At 28.9% G+C, this 15,727-nt stretch overlaps 2 protein-coding genes across 2 annotated transcripts; one reads left to right on the top strand and one right to left on the bottom strand.

Annotated features, from left to right (window-relative positions):
• The first annotated feature begins 3,982 nt into the window (after nt 1-3,982).
• LOC137832624 (stem-specific protein TSJT1-like) lies at nt 3,983-5,732 on the top strand. The gene is made up of 5 exons (XM_068640890.1): nt 3,983-4,219; nt 4,322-4,604; nt 4,744-4,984; nt 5,132-5,252; nt 5,414-5,732. Exons 2-5 carry the CDS (start codon nt 4,396-4,398, stop codon nt 5,599-5,601), a joined length of 759 nt encoding a protein of 252 aa, XP_068496991.1. The 5' UTR covers nt 3,983-4,219; nt 4,322-4,395; the 3' UTR covers nt 5,602-5,732.
• A 2,475-nt stretch (nt 5,733-8,207) lies between these two features.
• LOC137832607 (dof zinc finger protein DOF2.1-like) lies at nt 8,208-10,200 on the bottom strand. The gene has a single exon (XM_068640853.1). It carries the CDS (start codon nt 9,356-9,358, stop codon nt 8,516-8,518), a length of 843 nt encoding a protein of 280 aa, XP_068496954.1. The 5' UTR covers nt 9,359-10,200; the 3' UTR covers nt 8,208-8,515.
• Between the last annotated feature and the right edge of the window lie 5,527 nt (nt 10,201-15,727).

Below are 15,727 nucleotides of genomic sequence, written 5' to 3'. Positions count from 1 at the left end.
ATATATAAATTTATTATTATAATATTATCATTTAAATATTAAATATTTAAAATATTTCGTGCGTTGCACGGGTTAATAAACATATTTAAACATCTACAAATTATATATTATATATTTCAATACAACACATCTGATGAGCGAAATAAAATTTCACAAAGAAATTTTTTTTTCATTACTCTTGGATTGAGATTCGTTGTGAAAATTATCATTCGTGTGAGAATTATCATTCACGAAGCAAAATGAATTTGGAAATTATCATTTGTTTTCTTGGTAAAATTTACTATATAAATAATAACTAATAAGAACTGAACAAAAAAAATTGAAATCTTATTTTATTTTTTTAAAATCTCGAATTGATGTTCCTTTATATCCATAGCATAATGAATACCATCTTCAATAGAAAAACCTTTTTTAAACCATAAATATCTATATTTATTTACAACATGAGGAGGCGTATAAAATATGCAATGAATTATATTTTGTGTGGCATGAGCACAGCATTGGAGAGTAGCACAACGATATTTCTCAAGTAGGAGAAGTCGTGTCAAATTCACAAGTGCATGGTTTGGATTTTGTTGGAAAAATATATATTTAATAATTACACACGTGTATCATTTATTACATTACTTTCCAATTCTTTTAAATCCCCTCTTCATTTTTTATATAAATTTTAATTGAAAATAAAATAAATTTGATGTGAATATATATTTTTTTATAAATATTTAGACATTTTAAATTTACATTGAAAAATAGAACAAAAATAAGATAGATTTGGAATTGGTGGGCCAAACCAAGGGTATCCTAAATATATTCAACAACGAAAATGTCGGTGGGAAATGTCTTCCGTAGCAAATTAATATACTATCATTTTGAAAAAGACAAATTCATTTATTTATAGAAACACAGTTAAATTACATAAAAAAATATATATTTACGGTTTAAATTATAATTTTTTAAATATGGTGAAGAATAACATCTATTTATTATAGAAAAATTATTAAATAAAAATTAATTTTAAAAATTATAAATGATTAGTTATTATATTGATTAAATTAAATATTATTTTATAAATAATAAATTATTAATATTTAAAATAATATATACTATTAATAAAAAAATTAAATTAATTTTTAATTAACTATCACATTAGTACTTTATATTTTAAAATTAATAATTAAAAATTTAATAATTAATTAAATACCAATAACATAATTAAATATCAATTTTTAGTTTATAAATAATATATAATTTAATCAATATAATAATTAGTTATTTTTTATTTAAAAATAATTTTTATTTAATAAATTTTTGTGGTGATTTTTTTTTATTTTTTTAGTAAATTATAAATTTGGAATATGTGGATGTTAAATTAAATAATACTATTTTAATCATTATGATCACTATAATATATTAAATAATTAAATTAAATTCTTAAATGCATAATTTTTTATAATCAATATTTATTTACGTTTAAAAATATTATATGATTAAAGTAAAGTTATAAAATGAAATGTTAAATAATTAAAGTTATTTATAAAATTAATATAAGCAATAGTATAAAAATATGAAAAACAAACAAGTTAACTCCCACTTGTCAAATAGAAATGTAAATGTTTGAAATGATTGAGATGATATCTAAAACAGGTGGTGGATGATAAATCAAACTGTATTAAAGAGAAAAACTCAATGATTTTGACTTTTTGTTTGGACAAATTTTTAAATTATAAGTATTTAATCTTGCAGGTAAAACTCAAACCAACTTATGACTTTTGAGATTAGACATGACTAATACCTAAAACAAATTATTATTAATAATAAAGCTTCATATTTAAAAACATTAAATGATTAATTGATTAAATCAATATTTTTTGTTAAATAATAAGTGTGAGCATAAGTTATATTTATTAAACACATTGTAAATTGGATTTTATTATATTAGTTTAATAGTATTAATAATGCATATATAATTCATTGGTTTGAATATTTTTTATTATTTTTATTATTCTTAATTATTCATTTTTGTATTATATTTTAAGAAAATTATTCAGAAAACTATAAATATTATATAATTTTTTATTGGATTATTTTATAATATGTAATATATATATATATATATATATATATATATTGAAAGGCATGCGAAAAAATTATGAAGGTAATAGGAGTTGAATTAACAATTTAATCTACTTTAATATTCATTATCAGCCTCCAAACTATTGGAGGATGTACCCTTCTCTATTTTCTAACTGCACCTCTACGAGACTAGGTCCAGATCTCTTTGCATAGCCCATTTTTAACCTTGTTTCAGGTGTTTCTTCTTACACCTCAACAAATGTCTTTCTGCACCCCATCATTTACAGAAAATATTGTTTTACCCTTTTTAAAAATGACTTCAGGATATTTTTTTTTCAAAATATTTCTAAAACATACTTTCCAAAACATATTTTATGAGTTTCGAATTGATTACTCTGGAAATTAAAAAAAATATGTCATAAAAAGGATTTTCTGAAATGATTTTTTATCTTCCAGATTTTCTATTCCAGAAATATTCTTTAGTTAGGGAACTCCTATTTCAAAAACACTTTTTACTTAGGAACTTTTATTTCAAAATTATCCAAAATTGATAAGGATAATTTTAATATTTCAGATAATGTAGGGGTCTAGAAAGAAAAATGTAAGGGTATAGAAAGAAACACTCTCTTTTTCATTCACAGAAAACTTACTCATTTAATACAACCAATCAAACAAAAACTACTTATATGTATTTCACGGATTTATTCAGCAATTTTACCAACTATTTTTTCTAAATAAATTGATTTTTAATTTAGAATGTTTTCAATAACATTTTTTAGGTGGTTTCTAGACCAAAATTTGTTTGAAAGAAACTTACATTGCCTGGATTGAATTACCAGACAAAATATAGAAGAACAAAAATAGATTATAATAGGCAGATAGATGATAGAATGTCAAAATTGCATCTTCCAGCAATCTTCAACAAATGAGAAATTATACTTTATCTCTTTCAATAACAAAATATTTATTCCATAGATCAGATCACAAAATATTTGTAGTCTTTGTTAACTTTTTGTATTTAGATTTTGCGATTTATAAAATAAATTAATAAATTTTATCATATAAAATTAATTAAGTATCGAATACGGAATAATTTATGTTTTTAAAATTACCTCTCTAGTTTAAGGACATAGAATTTTACATAAAATTAATAATACTAAGAGTTTTTTACTAGATAATAAACTTATTTATAAATATAAAATAACATAAATAAATATTAAAATTAAATAATACTAAAAATGTATTTTGTAGACAAAAGTATATTATTGTATAATTATAATTGTATACTTTTTAAAATAATTTATTTAATTTTTTTAGTACTTTTGTTTATTTTAAAAAGAAACTATTTTGTTCTTTTATTTGAGTAAACATTTTTTAAAATAAATTTATCTATTAAGTATCAATTATTTTTTATTTTTTATTTTTTAAATTTAAATATTTTTATTTTAAACATATAGTGAAATATCAGTTATAATATTAATTACGTAAAAAAATATAATCTAATAAATATTAAAAACAATATAATAACTGCATTTTTATAAAATAAATTAAGAATAATAAAAAATATTAAAATAAAGAAAACTATTGAAAGGAAATTTAATAAATTAAAAGGTAAATAAAATATTTTATAGTTTATAAATTAAAAAACGCCTGAAAGAATCTGAGATGTAACATCACTAGGAGTCAAAAGATAAAAATAAAATAATATAGTTTGGACAGGAAATGGTGGAGGATTTGGGTGGTGGAGAAGGACCATGTGAAATAGCTGAGTCAGATCATTGTCATCTTTGACTCTGAAAATGGATAAGATTTCACTAATTTTAATGATTCCAACACATCAATGCCACGTGCCATCTTTCTTTTCCCCTTTTTCACATATATTCATTCATTAACTACACTTTTATTACTCACTCAAATCTATTATAAACAACTTTTCATTTTAGCACCAAAATTAATTTTTTTTTTATGTATCAGATCTCTCTTACTTTATATCTTATCTACTTTTTCTGTTCGGATAGAGTTACCACGTTGACACGCGCTTTCTCTCTTCCTATTGCAACTATATATATTCAACATCAATCACTCATTCTTCATATCACCATCAAATCTCATTCTTCACCTACACCTGTTTTTATTCCTATTTTTGGTATGCTACGTCCCCACTTTTTACATTTTGTATACATTTGTTCATACCATGATCATTTCTTATTGTTCAAAAGTTGATAGTTTTTTCATCTTCATTCTGCAGTTAAGTATCTTACAGATCTTGGTGCGTTTCTTTGAGAGTGCTCATTGGAAGTTAATTGATAGACAGAGGAAAAGATGTTGGGAATTTTCAGGGAGAAGTTGGTTAATGCACCCAAGGAGCTGAACAGTCCAGCTTCTTTGAATTCGTGCACTAAGCCCAAGCTAAGCAATGAAATCCTGAAGGATTTCATGTCTTGCAATTCCTCCAATGCTTTCTCCATGTGCTTTGGAAATGATGCTTTGCTGGCCCATTCCCCTTCAAACAACCCCTCCATTCATCACAGGTATGATTATTGAAGTTCTTGTTATGATGAGTAAATTCCCTTTTCAAATTCCATGGCAGATGTTGTTAATGAATCTATTTGAGAAATGGGTTTATGAATTTGTGAGCTGTGTCGGTAATAGAGAAGAAAATTGTGACAGGTTGTTTAGTGGTTTGGATGACATATACTGCGTTTTCCTGGGTGGGTTGGACAACCTTAGCAAGGTGAACAAGCAGTATGGGCTATCAAAGGGAACAAATGAGGCCATGTTTATCACTGAAGCATATCGCACACTTCGAGACAGGGGTCCATACCCTGCTGATCAAGTCCTCGTAGAACTCGAAGGAAGTTTTGGATTTGTGATCTATGACAACAAGCATGGAACAGTTTTTGTTGCATCTGTAAGTAGTCTCTTTCCTTCATCTCTTCATAGTAGAACATGTATGTTGGATTTAGAAAAGGAATGTATGATTTGACAACAATGTGTAGCATAAGATTGTGCAGCTAATTTTTGTGGACTTACCCAAATGTTGTATGTGTTTGATCAGGGTTCCAATGGCCAGATTGGGCTCTACTGGGGTGTTGCAGCTGATGGTTCGGTAGTAATCTCTGACAATGTGGACCTTATAAAAGCAAGCTGTGCTAAATCATTCGCACCATTTCCAACTGGTATGTAAATGTGATTTCTCTTTACCTTTGGAAAATCAGGTTTTGTAATCTAGCATTTGGAATTGTTTTTGTGGAAGTAATGGAATTATAAGATGATGGTAAAATGGTGCATTTGAAAGGGTGTGTGTGGAATTTAAGCATAAGTGGGGTTGGAATTGCAGGGTGTATGTTTCATAGTGAGCATGGTCTGATGAACTTTGAACATCCAAGGAGGAAGATGAAAGCAATGCCAAGAATTGACAGCGAGGGGGTTATGTGTGGGGCAAACTTCAACGTTGACTCTCAAGCAAAGATCCAAATGATGCCGCGTGTTGGAAGTGAAGCTAACTGGGCTACTTGGGGAATATGATCAGACTCACTTTTGAGTATTTTGTTTTCTTGTTTGCTTCCATTACTGTGTAAAGATTCAGGCTTCAATGTTGAACATGACTTCTGTAATGTCTAATATGAATAACAAGAAGTTTTAGTTTTGAGATCTAATTTCCAATACTTGATAGGTGTGTAGGAAAAAATAATAAAGGTGCAAAAAGGAATTGGTGATGAAGCCCAATCAACAATACTTATGAGGCTGCTTCTTCCTGCACCTCCATAGAATTTAGTATTTCTAAAAATGTTCCTCTGTAATATTCCGGATTAATCCAGAAGTCATTTTTCAAATTTGTAATTAGCTTATGGATTATATAATCCAGAAGTCTCTTTTCAAATGCATGATTACTATACGAATTACTTAATCCGAAAGTCTTTTTTAACTTCCGGATTATGTAATCCAAAAGTCTTTTTTTCAAATGTGTTTCCGGATTACATAATCCAAAAGTTATTCTATGAGGATGACACAAGAAGGATAAAAATATATTTTCATGTTGTGTATATATGTGCCAGAAGAAGATATGGAGGTGCAGGAAGAAACAGTCTACTTATGAATATCACACGTTCAGTCAGTCCCATTTAAAACATGTTCGTCGTATCAAAGCTAGAAATCATTTAATATTCTTAATCGAATCCGAAACAACCTATATTAAATGTAATAAAGGGTGCTAATGTTGATTAGTGTAATATGCTATACAAAAAGTTAATTGGATTAGACGTTTCAATCTATTGCTCATCTCACAACCTCAGTAAATTTTTCAATTATTCTAATTATTCATTGCTATGTCAAATATAATTTAATATTTTTATTCATTGTTTTATTAATATCTACTACATTATTTTAATTATTAATAAATATTGATTGCACTGAAAATTATGAATGTTATTGGTTTATATTTGTATACTTACATGAAAATCTACATTTTAGTTCTGGTTCGTTCTACTTTAATATTTTTTTCTAGCATTTTTCTATTTACTTAAAATAAAAATAAAAAAAAATTAAGTTTTTGAAATTGTTTAATTCTATTTTACTTTCAGGAAATCCTTCTTTCTTAATTAATTGTTTATAATAATTTTTTTTTTCAAAACCGTAATATATGAAGGGAACTACACCAGATCTGTGAAAAAACCAATTTTATACATATCAACCCATTCAATCTATGCCAAATCCGAAGCAAGTACACCTTGTCACTCCTAATCCATCTAATAGTCAACAAATATTGTTTTTCTGTTTACTTTACATTAATGTGCATTTATTGAGATAAATACGAATGCTTTAAAGCCTTACTGTATAACATTGTTGCACAAATTTGGGTAGGAGAAGGGTACTTGCAATATAATTCACTAGTGATACAGTTATGGAAAAAAGTTAATAAAGATTTATGGAATGTCAGTACATATAAATAGGACAATGCATAAATCAATAGATCAGAGACAAAATCCCACCCCTCTCATTCTTCCCATGGAATGTCATCAACATTTTCTAATACTGATTTACACATGATATAATTACTTTGTGTATAACATTTTAGTATAATGTACCAACAAAAAGGTAAAGAAATAGAAAATCATATAATCTTGTAAGAGATGGAGTGGTCTTTTGATCATGTACATTGTATTGGTAGGGTGCGCACAACTGAGACTCTAACATGACATTCGATCTAGACCAATCGACAATCGACATTATTAATAACGAAACTGATTAATATCTAGCATTTGTTAATTTGGTTTTATTAGGTTCATTAACGATAAAAGACCCACAATAATTATATAAGTAAACACAGATTCAAAAAGTCAGATACGCAATCATCTAGTATTAAATACTGAAAATCAAGTGTAGAAGTTTAACTTGAGCGTCAGATTGTCTTTTGCTGGTATCATCAGCTGATTTCAAGGAAAGGAGGAGGAGTGGAAGAACAAGAATAGCCGAAGTTCGGTCTTTCTTTGATTCCAAATCCATTCAAGAATATATAATATAATATAGGTTAAGATACATAAAAAAAAATACATTTTTGTGTAGTAGCAGGTTAAATGAAGTTAGGGAGAATATTATTCTCCAAATTAGATCTGAATTTGATAATTACAATTAAAAAACCATAAGGATATCTTCTCTCTCCGAAAATTCATATATTAAAGGGTTCTACTATTGATCCGTGGCAATGCAATGATAGAAGAAACGCCAAGCAAAAACAAACCTCGAAAATAGAGTGGGCCAAGATGCCATACACTGTTGTATTAAAAAGGAACAAATATGAGAAGAGCATGTGAAGTATAAGCCCACAGATAAACATCCTTGAGGTATATAACAGTAATAGAATATCATAATATCAATAAACAAGTCTGCAACCAGAATTCCTTATGGCCCAGAAGCAAAGAATGATTCTCAACCAGTGGTGGTGATCAATCTTGCCCAATCAAATCCATCTTATATCATTCCAACACATGCACATTTACATATCCACAAGAATCTTCCATCACATTCTGTCACTTCAGTGTGCTGGAGCAGACCCCGTATCCATAGTCCTCCCCATTACAAATTACTCAGAAACCATTAAGAAAATACAACAAAACAAACAAAATTCTCTATACTTTTGAACAATGTTAAGCTACTTGCATACATTAGTGTAACATTTTATTACAGGAAATGATAGAGAGATGCACAGGCAAACTCACTGGGTTACAGTTAATTGGACCCTCTTGCTTGAATCTGAAGCTGAAACTAAAATAAGACAGCTCCAAATACTTCTCCTTATAAGACTTATAAGTGCAGAAAGACAAGTGGATATTATGATCCATCTGAAAACAAGAACACTTTTTTCTATTCCGTATGAAACACAAACACCACAAATAACTAATCTATGAACATGGGTTACCATTTCTTTTTATACTTCCTCTTATCAGGGTTTGATGTCAGAATCATCCCAAGGATTATTTGGATCAGTTGAGACCAACGAATCAATGTCCTCCCAACTCCAATAGTTGGACATTTCCAAACCAGAACTTGTTGCTGCTATCTCCCATGGCTGTGTCCTGTTGCCACCACCACTGCTGGGAATTGTACTGTTGACGGTTGGCTCCTCCAGTATTTTAAACTCTTCACCGTAGTTATACACACTGGAAGATTGCAAAGAGTTGGATACTGCACATGTGTTTGTGTCAAAAGAGTTTGAGGTTGTGAAAGGGAAGAGAAGGTTTTGGTTTTGAGGTAAAGGCAGAGTTGAACTCAGAAAGATTCCATTGCCAATAGCAAAGTCTCTGCCTTCTGAAACTTTGGTACTCGTCAGATTCTGTTGTGGCAAGCACAAGGATCGGTAGAGAGGGGAAGGTGTGGTTTTGTGATCATCCACTGCAAGAGGAGGAATTGTGAGGTGGGTTGTCAACTCACCATCCATGTTGCTGCCATTTGAGGTGGTGGTTGTAGCTGAGGTTGATTTCTTGACTCGCTTATTCTTTCTACCACCACCAACAGGAACGTTGCGCAGAGTTCCACCTTTAGTCCAGTGCCTCTTGCAAGCTCTGCAGAAATGGCGAGGTTGAGACTTGTTGTAGTTGTTGTAGTAACAGAATTTGGTGTTAATGGAGTCACATCTTGGACAATTCAAAGGCTCTGATGGCTGAGTTTGTTGCTGCTGTTGTTTCCTCATAGGAGTAGGCTTTGGGAGCTCCAAGTTTTGAGCCTGCAACAAATTCTGGTCCCAATCAAGCCCTCTATTAGAAACCTGCTTAGAACTCAAGCCCATATCTTAAAGTCACCCCCCGAAAGCACTACTAACCAGAAAAAAAGGAGTAGTTCTTTTGTTGTATGCAATTAGATCAGAAAGGTGGGGATTTGGCAAATTTATCCTTTTGATCTGAAGGATAACAAGGGAATGAGATTGCTGCTTATAGCCCAAACCCTGTGAAGGTCTAAGGAAATTGGTGAGTGAGAGTGGCTTGATAGAAGGAAAGGCCTAGGAAGCTGAGAAGAAGTGAGCATGTCTTTCTCTAATCTGTCTACATCTAATACCTATTTATGATCTTATCTATCTGTAAAGGATCAATAATTATAGGAAGAAGACCAGAAAAAAATTACTTGAAGTGGTGTGTGGTAGTAGTGGAGGAAAATGAAACCACATAAAACTTATGCAGAGTATAGTAACCAGTTCAATTTTGGTTTTCTCCATACAAGTATTATAAAAGGGGAATGGGAAGATGCTTAACCCCTAAGGTGAAGGTGGGTGGGTGGCACGTGGAGGGTTTTAGGCCATTGATAGTGCTTTGTGTTTTGGCTGTAAAAGGAACGTAGATGTGCATGATGCTGTGCTATAATAATTTAAGTAGCAAACTTGGCCACCAATAAACACAAAGTTGGCAAAAAAGAAGGCAAGTACACTACGGTCATGTTTCTCTTAAGCGATTCACATTAGGGGAAAGGGAAGTGAGGTAATAGTGGGGCCTAAGATTCTTAGGAATGGTAAAAACAGTTGGCAACACACATGCTTTCTTGTGGGACACAAGGGAAAGAATCCATCTAGTTTATGGACCTATGTCATGTGATTACATGTTGTAAGTTGGGTATATCTCTATGTTGCATGCACGTGTTGCTCTCAAGTCTTTGCCCTATCGCTCTTCTTCATTCAACCATTATATCTTAGCTCTCTGCATTTTCATTTCTTCTGTGCAACAAAACAACATTATGCTTCGTTTTGTTTTTACAAGGTGTACTTGCTCTGGTGTTTGTCTTCAGCATTACAAATTCAAGGGTTCTGTAAGTGTACATTTGAGTACAAAATCTTCATCTTAATTTGTATTCTAGCTCAAGGATTTTTGGTCAACAAAAACTTCATTAATATCATAAACCCTAGGGGCATGACCCACACCATACACAATGTAATAGACTAACAGATGTTTAAACCCTCTAATAATGTAGGAAGTTTGTAGTTTAGGAAAGACCATTATCAGCATAAATTGTGTATGGTTAAGAAACCTATAACAAACAAATTTGATTGAAGTATGCTCAGATATCAGTCTTAAAATAGTGTAAAAACAATTGAATTTTTAAAATGACTAGTGGAAAGTGTCATATCTGAATGTCTTGGCACCAAATCATATACAATGGACTCACACCAGCCGACACTTGTGAGCAAAGAATAACCCAAGTGTCTCACACACCCTCAATAATGTGAATTTCAAGTCAATTACTACTTCAATTAGGTGATGGAAAAAAATTAAAGAAAAATTTCTATTAGGACTTTGGTTTAATTCTAATTCATCCTCTTAAAATTCAGTTTCTAAAGTAAAAGTTGTCCTCACTTTATATATTTAATTGTAAAATAATGTTTTTTTATCAATCAAAAATAATAAATAGATAATCATTTCAGGGTAGATCAACCCTTACATCGACAAACGCCTTCTCTTTCTAAACAAACAAAAATCTGCAAAAATTCGCTTACAACCTAAAACAAAAACGCACACAGTTAAAAACTTACCATTGAGAAATCCGTCACATAAACTAACATCTCTCACAGTCAACCGACGAACCTTATGATTGTAAATTGGTATTAACCGTACATAAGAAAAATAACATGTTCAATAAATCTCAATAAAATAGATTATGATATCATATAAAAAATAAAATAATTCATACATTCATAAAAAAATTATTAAAAGAAAATAATTTATTACTAATTATATATAATATCTAAAAATTAAATAAGTATATATAATTAAATTTTATTGTAAAAGATGATTAAATATGATTGGAATTTTTCTTTTATTTGTCGTGATACATTCCAAAATCTCCTGGTGCAGATAGAAGTGATATGAGTTGTGGAATAAATGAATTGAAGATACTATTTTGCACATGGTATTTTCATCCTTTTACAAGTTATTTCCTATTTTGAATTTTGAGATCACCCATCAAAGAAAGTCATAAGAAGTGGATGGAATAATATATTTCACGCATGAATGAAACGCTAACACTTAATCACACAATAATAAATTTAGTGGTGGTGGCTGTCATAATATTAATTATTAATGTTATTATTATTAGTAAATCAAAAGCCACATGCAGATGTATAATTAAGGCACGAGTAGGAGAACAAAGATTACAAATAAATGTGCGCTTGATTGCATTTACAATTTTAAAAGATGGATTTTTGTAATAAACTAGTGTCTTAAGGAATCGATAACAATAAAGTACGTTAATAATATATTTTTAAAATTATTTAGGGTAGTGATTAATATTTGAATAAAAGATTAGTAATTGAAGGAAAGGAATGATGGTGGGTTGGTTAAATAGTATAGTGTGATGAAGTGGTACAAGACAAAACAGAGAATGTTTGTCGGACAAATGAAAAAGGAAACACCCAATTACATCTAAGTTCAATCGTAGTCACTTAACACCCCCAAAGACTCAATGATGCAAATAATTTAAAAAATATTTTTCTTAAAGTTAAAATGGGTGTCATATTTAACTCGTAATCAAGTGCACTTTAAATATTTTTTTCCACTTAACGGATCTATTAAAATATGTATTTCTTAAAGATGAAATTTGACAAAGTTTTAAGTTTTAAAGGGAATAATATTTTATATATATAATTATGTAGTACAAATATCATGGACACTGACATGACATGAATACGGACACGGAGATATGTATAATCTTTAAAATGTAGGATACGGGGACACGGATCTATATATTATATAATTTTAAATTATATAAATTAAAAATAAATATTTATATGTAAAAGTATATTTCAGATTCTTTTGGAAGTAGAAAGATATTTTTATGACTGGTTCAAAAGAATTTGTTCTTATTTTTAAAAAAATGTATTTATACTTTTTAAAATTGTGTTAGAACCGTACTAGAATTTTCAAAAATTCAACAAATATTTTTTTAAATTGAACATTTTACCGATAAGTATCCTACGAGTGTCGACACGGATACGTGTATCCGATACGGATACACCACTTAAAAAGAAGTATCCGAACCTATAATGATATTATTTTAACGAATTTAAATTAAAATATGGAGATTCTTCATGCAAATTGGAATAAAGTTTTAGAAACAAATCCTTCTAAATTGAGGAATTTAGCTCAATAATTTTATATTTTTTTAGGAGTAAGAAGTCATTAATACTCTAAATACACATCCTTTTCTTAATTTACTGAAACGTCTCTTAACAAATAAAATCGTAACAAAATTTCAAACTTTAAAATAAACCATACTTCAAATACCACAATCAATCCTAAACGATTCTATGTCAACAAAATTAAAATCGAAAAATATATGTCAATATATTTAAAACTGCATTTTACTTAAAAATATATAAATTTTACGTAACGATCTTAACAATCATAAACTCCTTATAATTTAAGTATTAATTGATTCGGATGTAACAGGTGGAGCCAGGAAGCACGTGGGTTTTAGTTTGGTAATGGGTCATCGCGGGTTATTTAAATGGCACTGATTATCTTAAGAAGGACACGTGTCGCGCAATCAAGGGGCAGGTGGGCCACTTGATTAAACCATTTGGGCCATTGATGCTTTCAAGATCATCCACCGCCACTATCCTGTGTCTATATCTTATCGCCTAAGAGACTCAATTTCACATTTTCCTTTATCTGGAGAGTTCATCTATTTTTTTATTTCAGGAATTATATTTAATTATGTATATTTAAAATACAAAAATTTAAATACGAGGATATTTTCAAAAATAGTGTCACCAAATGCGATTAAATTAATTTAAAAATATATATTTAATTTTATTATATAACTATCGTGTTCCTTTTTTAGTCCAAAGAAACTAATAGTTATTATTGTAGAAAATTTGAGACGATAACCTATCCATCATAAAAATGTATTTGAGATTAATTAATAAGCGAAGCGATAATATAAGTTTATAAAAAACTATTTTTTCAAGATATTATGATTTACTTAAGTGATTAGACTCTTCAATACATATTTGTTGTCACCTCTATTGATATAGAAAAGAACTCATATTGATTTTCTTTATGAAATTAGCTGTTATTTTTTTAAAATTCAAAACAAAATTAAATACTCTTTTTGTAATAATTTATATATTTACCCTTCATCTAATTTTTAACCATTTTATTTACTTTATTGTGATAAAAATGAAAGGCGTAAAATAAAAAGTTTATAATTTTATTGAAATAAAAAATGCATTTTTTTTTACAAAAAACAGCACTTAAAAAAAACGGAGAAAATACATGTTTTAAGAGATAAATTATAAAAAATAAACAACATATTTTCGTGGATTATAGACTGCATTGTGTAGCATTTAAAATTTTGGAATTGTGAAAGTAATAAAGGGGTGTGTTTTGATTTTTAAAATAAATAAGAAAAAAAAGTGAAAAACGTTGATAGGAAAAAGTGGTGTGTGGAGAAAGTATAATCCATTGTGGTATGCAGAGAAACATAAGGGATTTATCTTTTGAGGTTTTTATTAGAAGATGAAAGTGACATACTGATTGTCTGAATGATGAAAGAGGCAATACGTACAAAACTCTGAAAGTGACACTAACGATGCCATTTCAGAATATGTTTAAATCAAATCAACTATCTTTCTTCGTGTAAGAACCAAAATAAAATCTCACAAGTTTGGAAAATAGACCCCTTCTACTGTGCTTTGTATTTCTGTTTTATTTCATGTTTTTAAAAATTGATTCATTTAAATTTTCGTTTCACCAATTTGATTAGTGGAAAAAATTACTCTTCCACAACGTGGTGAAGGATGTTTAAATTCAGTTCAAAAAATAATCTTCAATTTAGTGTTTCACCCTGCCTTGATTAAAAATGTTTGTAAAGGAAACTCTTGAAACTAAAAAATTGAATAAAGCAATAAAATATTATAGAAAATGGAGTGATTTTGTATATATCAGCATTTATTCCATCGAAATTCGTCTTAAATTTTAGTTTATTTGCATAGGGAAAAGATAGATAGAGGAAGAAGAAGACAGAAAAGGGAACAGGAGAAGAAAAAAGTTATGTGCAGAAATATAGAGTAAAGAGAAAGATAAGAAAGTATGTGATGAGAGAATGAGATGAAGACATGAAAAGGAAATAATTTACCCTTTCATGTTTGGAAAATTTTATAATCTCGCTTCTAGAAAGACACATTTTATACTGCTTGAATATCTGATGAAAGGTTTCCCCGCAGTGGACAGCTTTTCTTTTGGACAAATATCAACATTAATTAATATGTTAATTTTTGTTAACAGAGAATTCGAAGGCATCATTTTCACTATATTATCTTAGTAGTGGTCAATGTAGTGAGAAAAGATAGAAATATAGGTTGGTGAGTGGTGGAGTATAGTAGCTCCATCTGACGGAGGGATAAAAACCATTACAAGTCCTAGCGAGTTACCAGGACAAAATAATTGAGATGGTTACCAATTAATAGAGACGATGATGAAAAAAATTAACAATTGAAGTGCTGACTTACAAAAAAACATATGTTTTCCATCATTCGTTCAAGTCACTTCAGAACTCTTAACAAAATTCCATATCCACAATTATACACTACATTTTCTTTAAACAAAGCCATTTTCATAAAAAATAAAAATAAAAAACTATTATAAAACATTTCAAAATAATGTAACATATTCTCCGAGCTTATCCTTAGCCGAAAAGATTCTCCTTTGTCGAATGAAATTTACCAATAAAAAAATTATAACAATTCATACATTTATTAGTAGTGCACATTTATTAACAGTGTAGAAACATGAAGAGAAAATTAATATCGTTATTTTAACAGAAAAAAAATAATTTAAGAAGATAATAAAACCTAAATTTTATTTCTTTCTCGGATATTTTTATTTATCTTTTTATATCTTATTAATTTCATCTAAATTATACAATATTTAAAACATTTTTTTCTCTATTTTTCACTTTTTTTTACTCTAAAAAACTAGGCTTTCAATTTTATTTTACAACTTATCTCATCACAACTTTCATCCTCTCAATTACTCTTCTCACCCAAACAAGACAGTACCGTTCAATCAAATACTCTCTTCAATTATCCTAATTTTTTCTCCTAAAACAATAAAAGAAATCATTGGCATAAATATTAATAGAATAAGGGGAAAGAAGCAAAATAAGACGGTGA

Source organism: Phaseolus vulgaris, chromosome 6 (assembly GCF_000499845.2).
Source record: "Phaseolus vulgaris cultivar G19833 chromosome 6, P. vulgaris v2.0, whole genome shotgun sequence".
NCBI lineage: Eukaryota > Viridiplantae > Streptophyta > Magnoliopsida > Fabales > Fabaceae > Phaseolus > Phaseolus vulgaris.
Note: the sequence above shows the minus strand (reverse complement) of the source record. Positions and strands in the feature narration are given on the sequence as shown.

What these genes read in the sequence shown, in the direction of transcription:
- LOC137832624 (XM_068640890.1), top strand. Translation starts at nt 4,396, where the DNA reads ATGTTGGGAATTTTCAGGGAGAAGTTGGTTAATGCACCCAAGGAGCTG. An exon ending in AACCCCTCCATTCATCACAG is followed by an intron (nt 4,605 to 4,743) that starts GTATGATTATTG and finishes AAATTGTGACAG; the next exon opens with GTTGTTTAGTGGTTTGGATG. An exon ending in ATTCGCACCATTTCCAACTG is followed by an intron (nt 5,253 to 5,413) that starts GTATGTAAATGT and finishes TTGGAATTGCAG; the next exon opens with GGTGTATGTTTCATAGTGAG.
- LOC137832607 (XM_068640853.1), bottom strand. Translation starts at nt 9,358, where the DNA reads ATGGGCTTGAGTTCTAAGCAGGTTTCTAATAGAGGGCTTGATTGGGAC.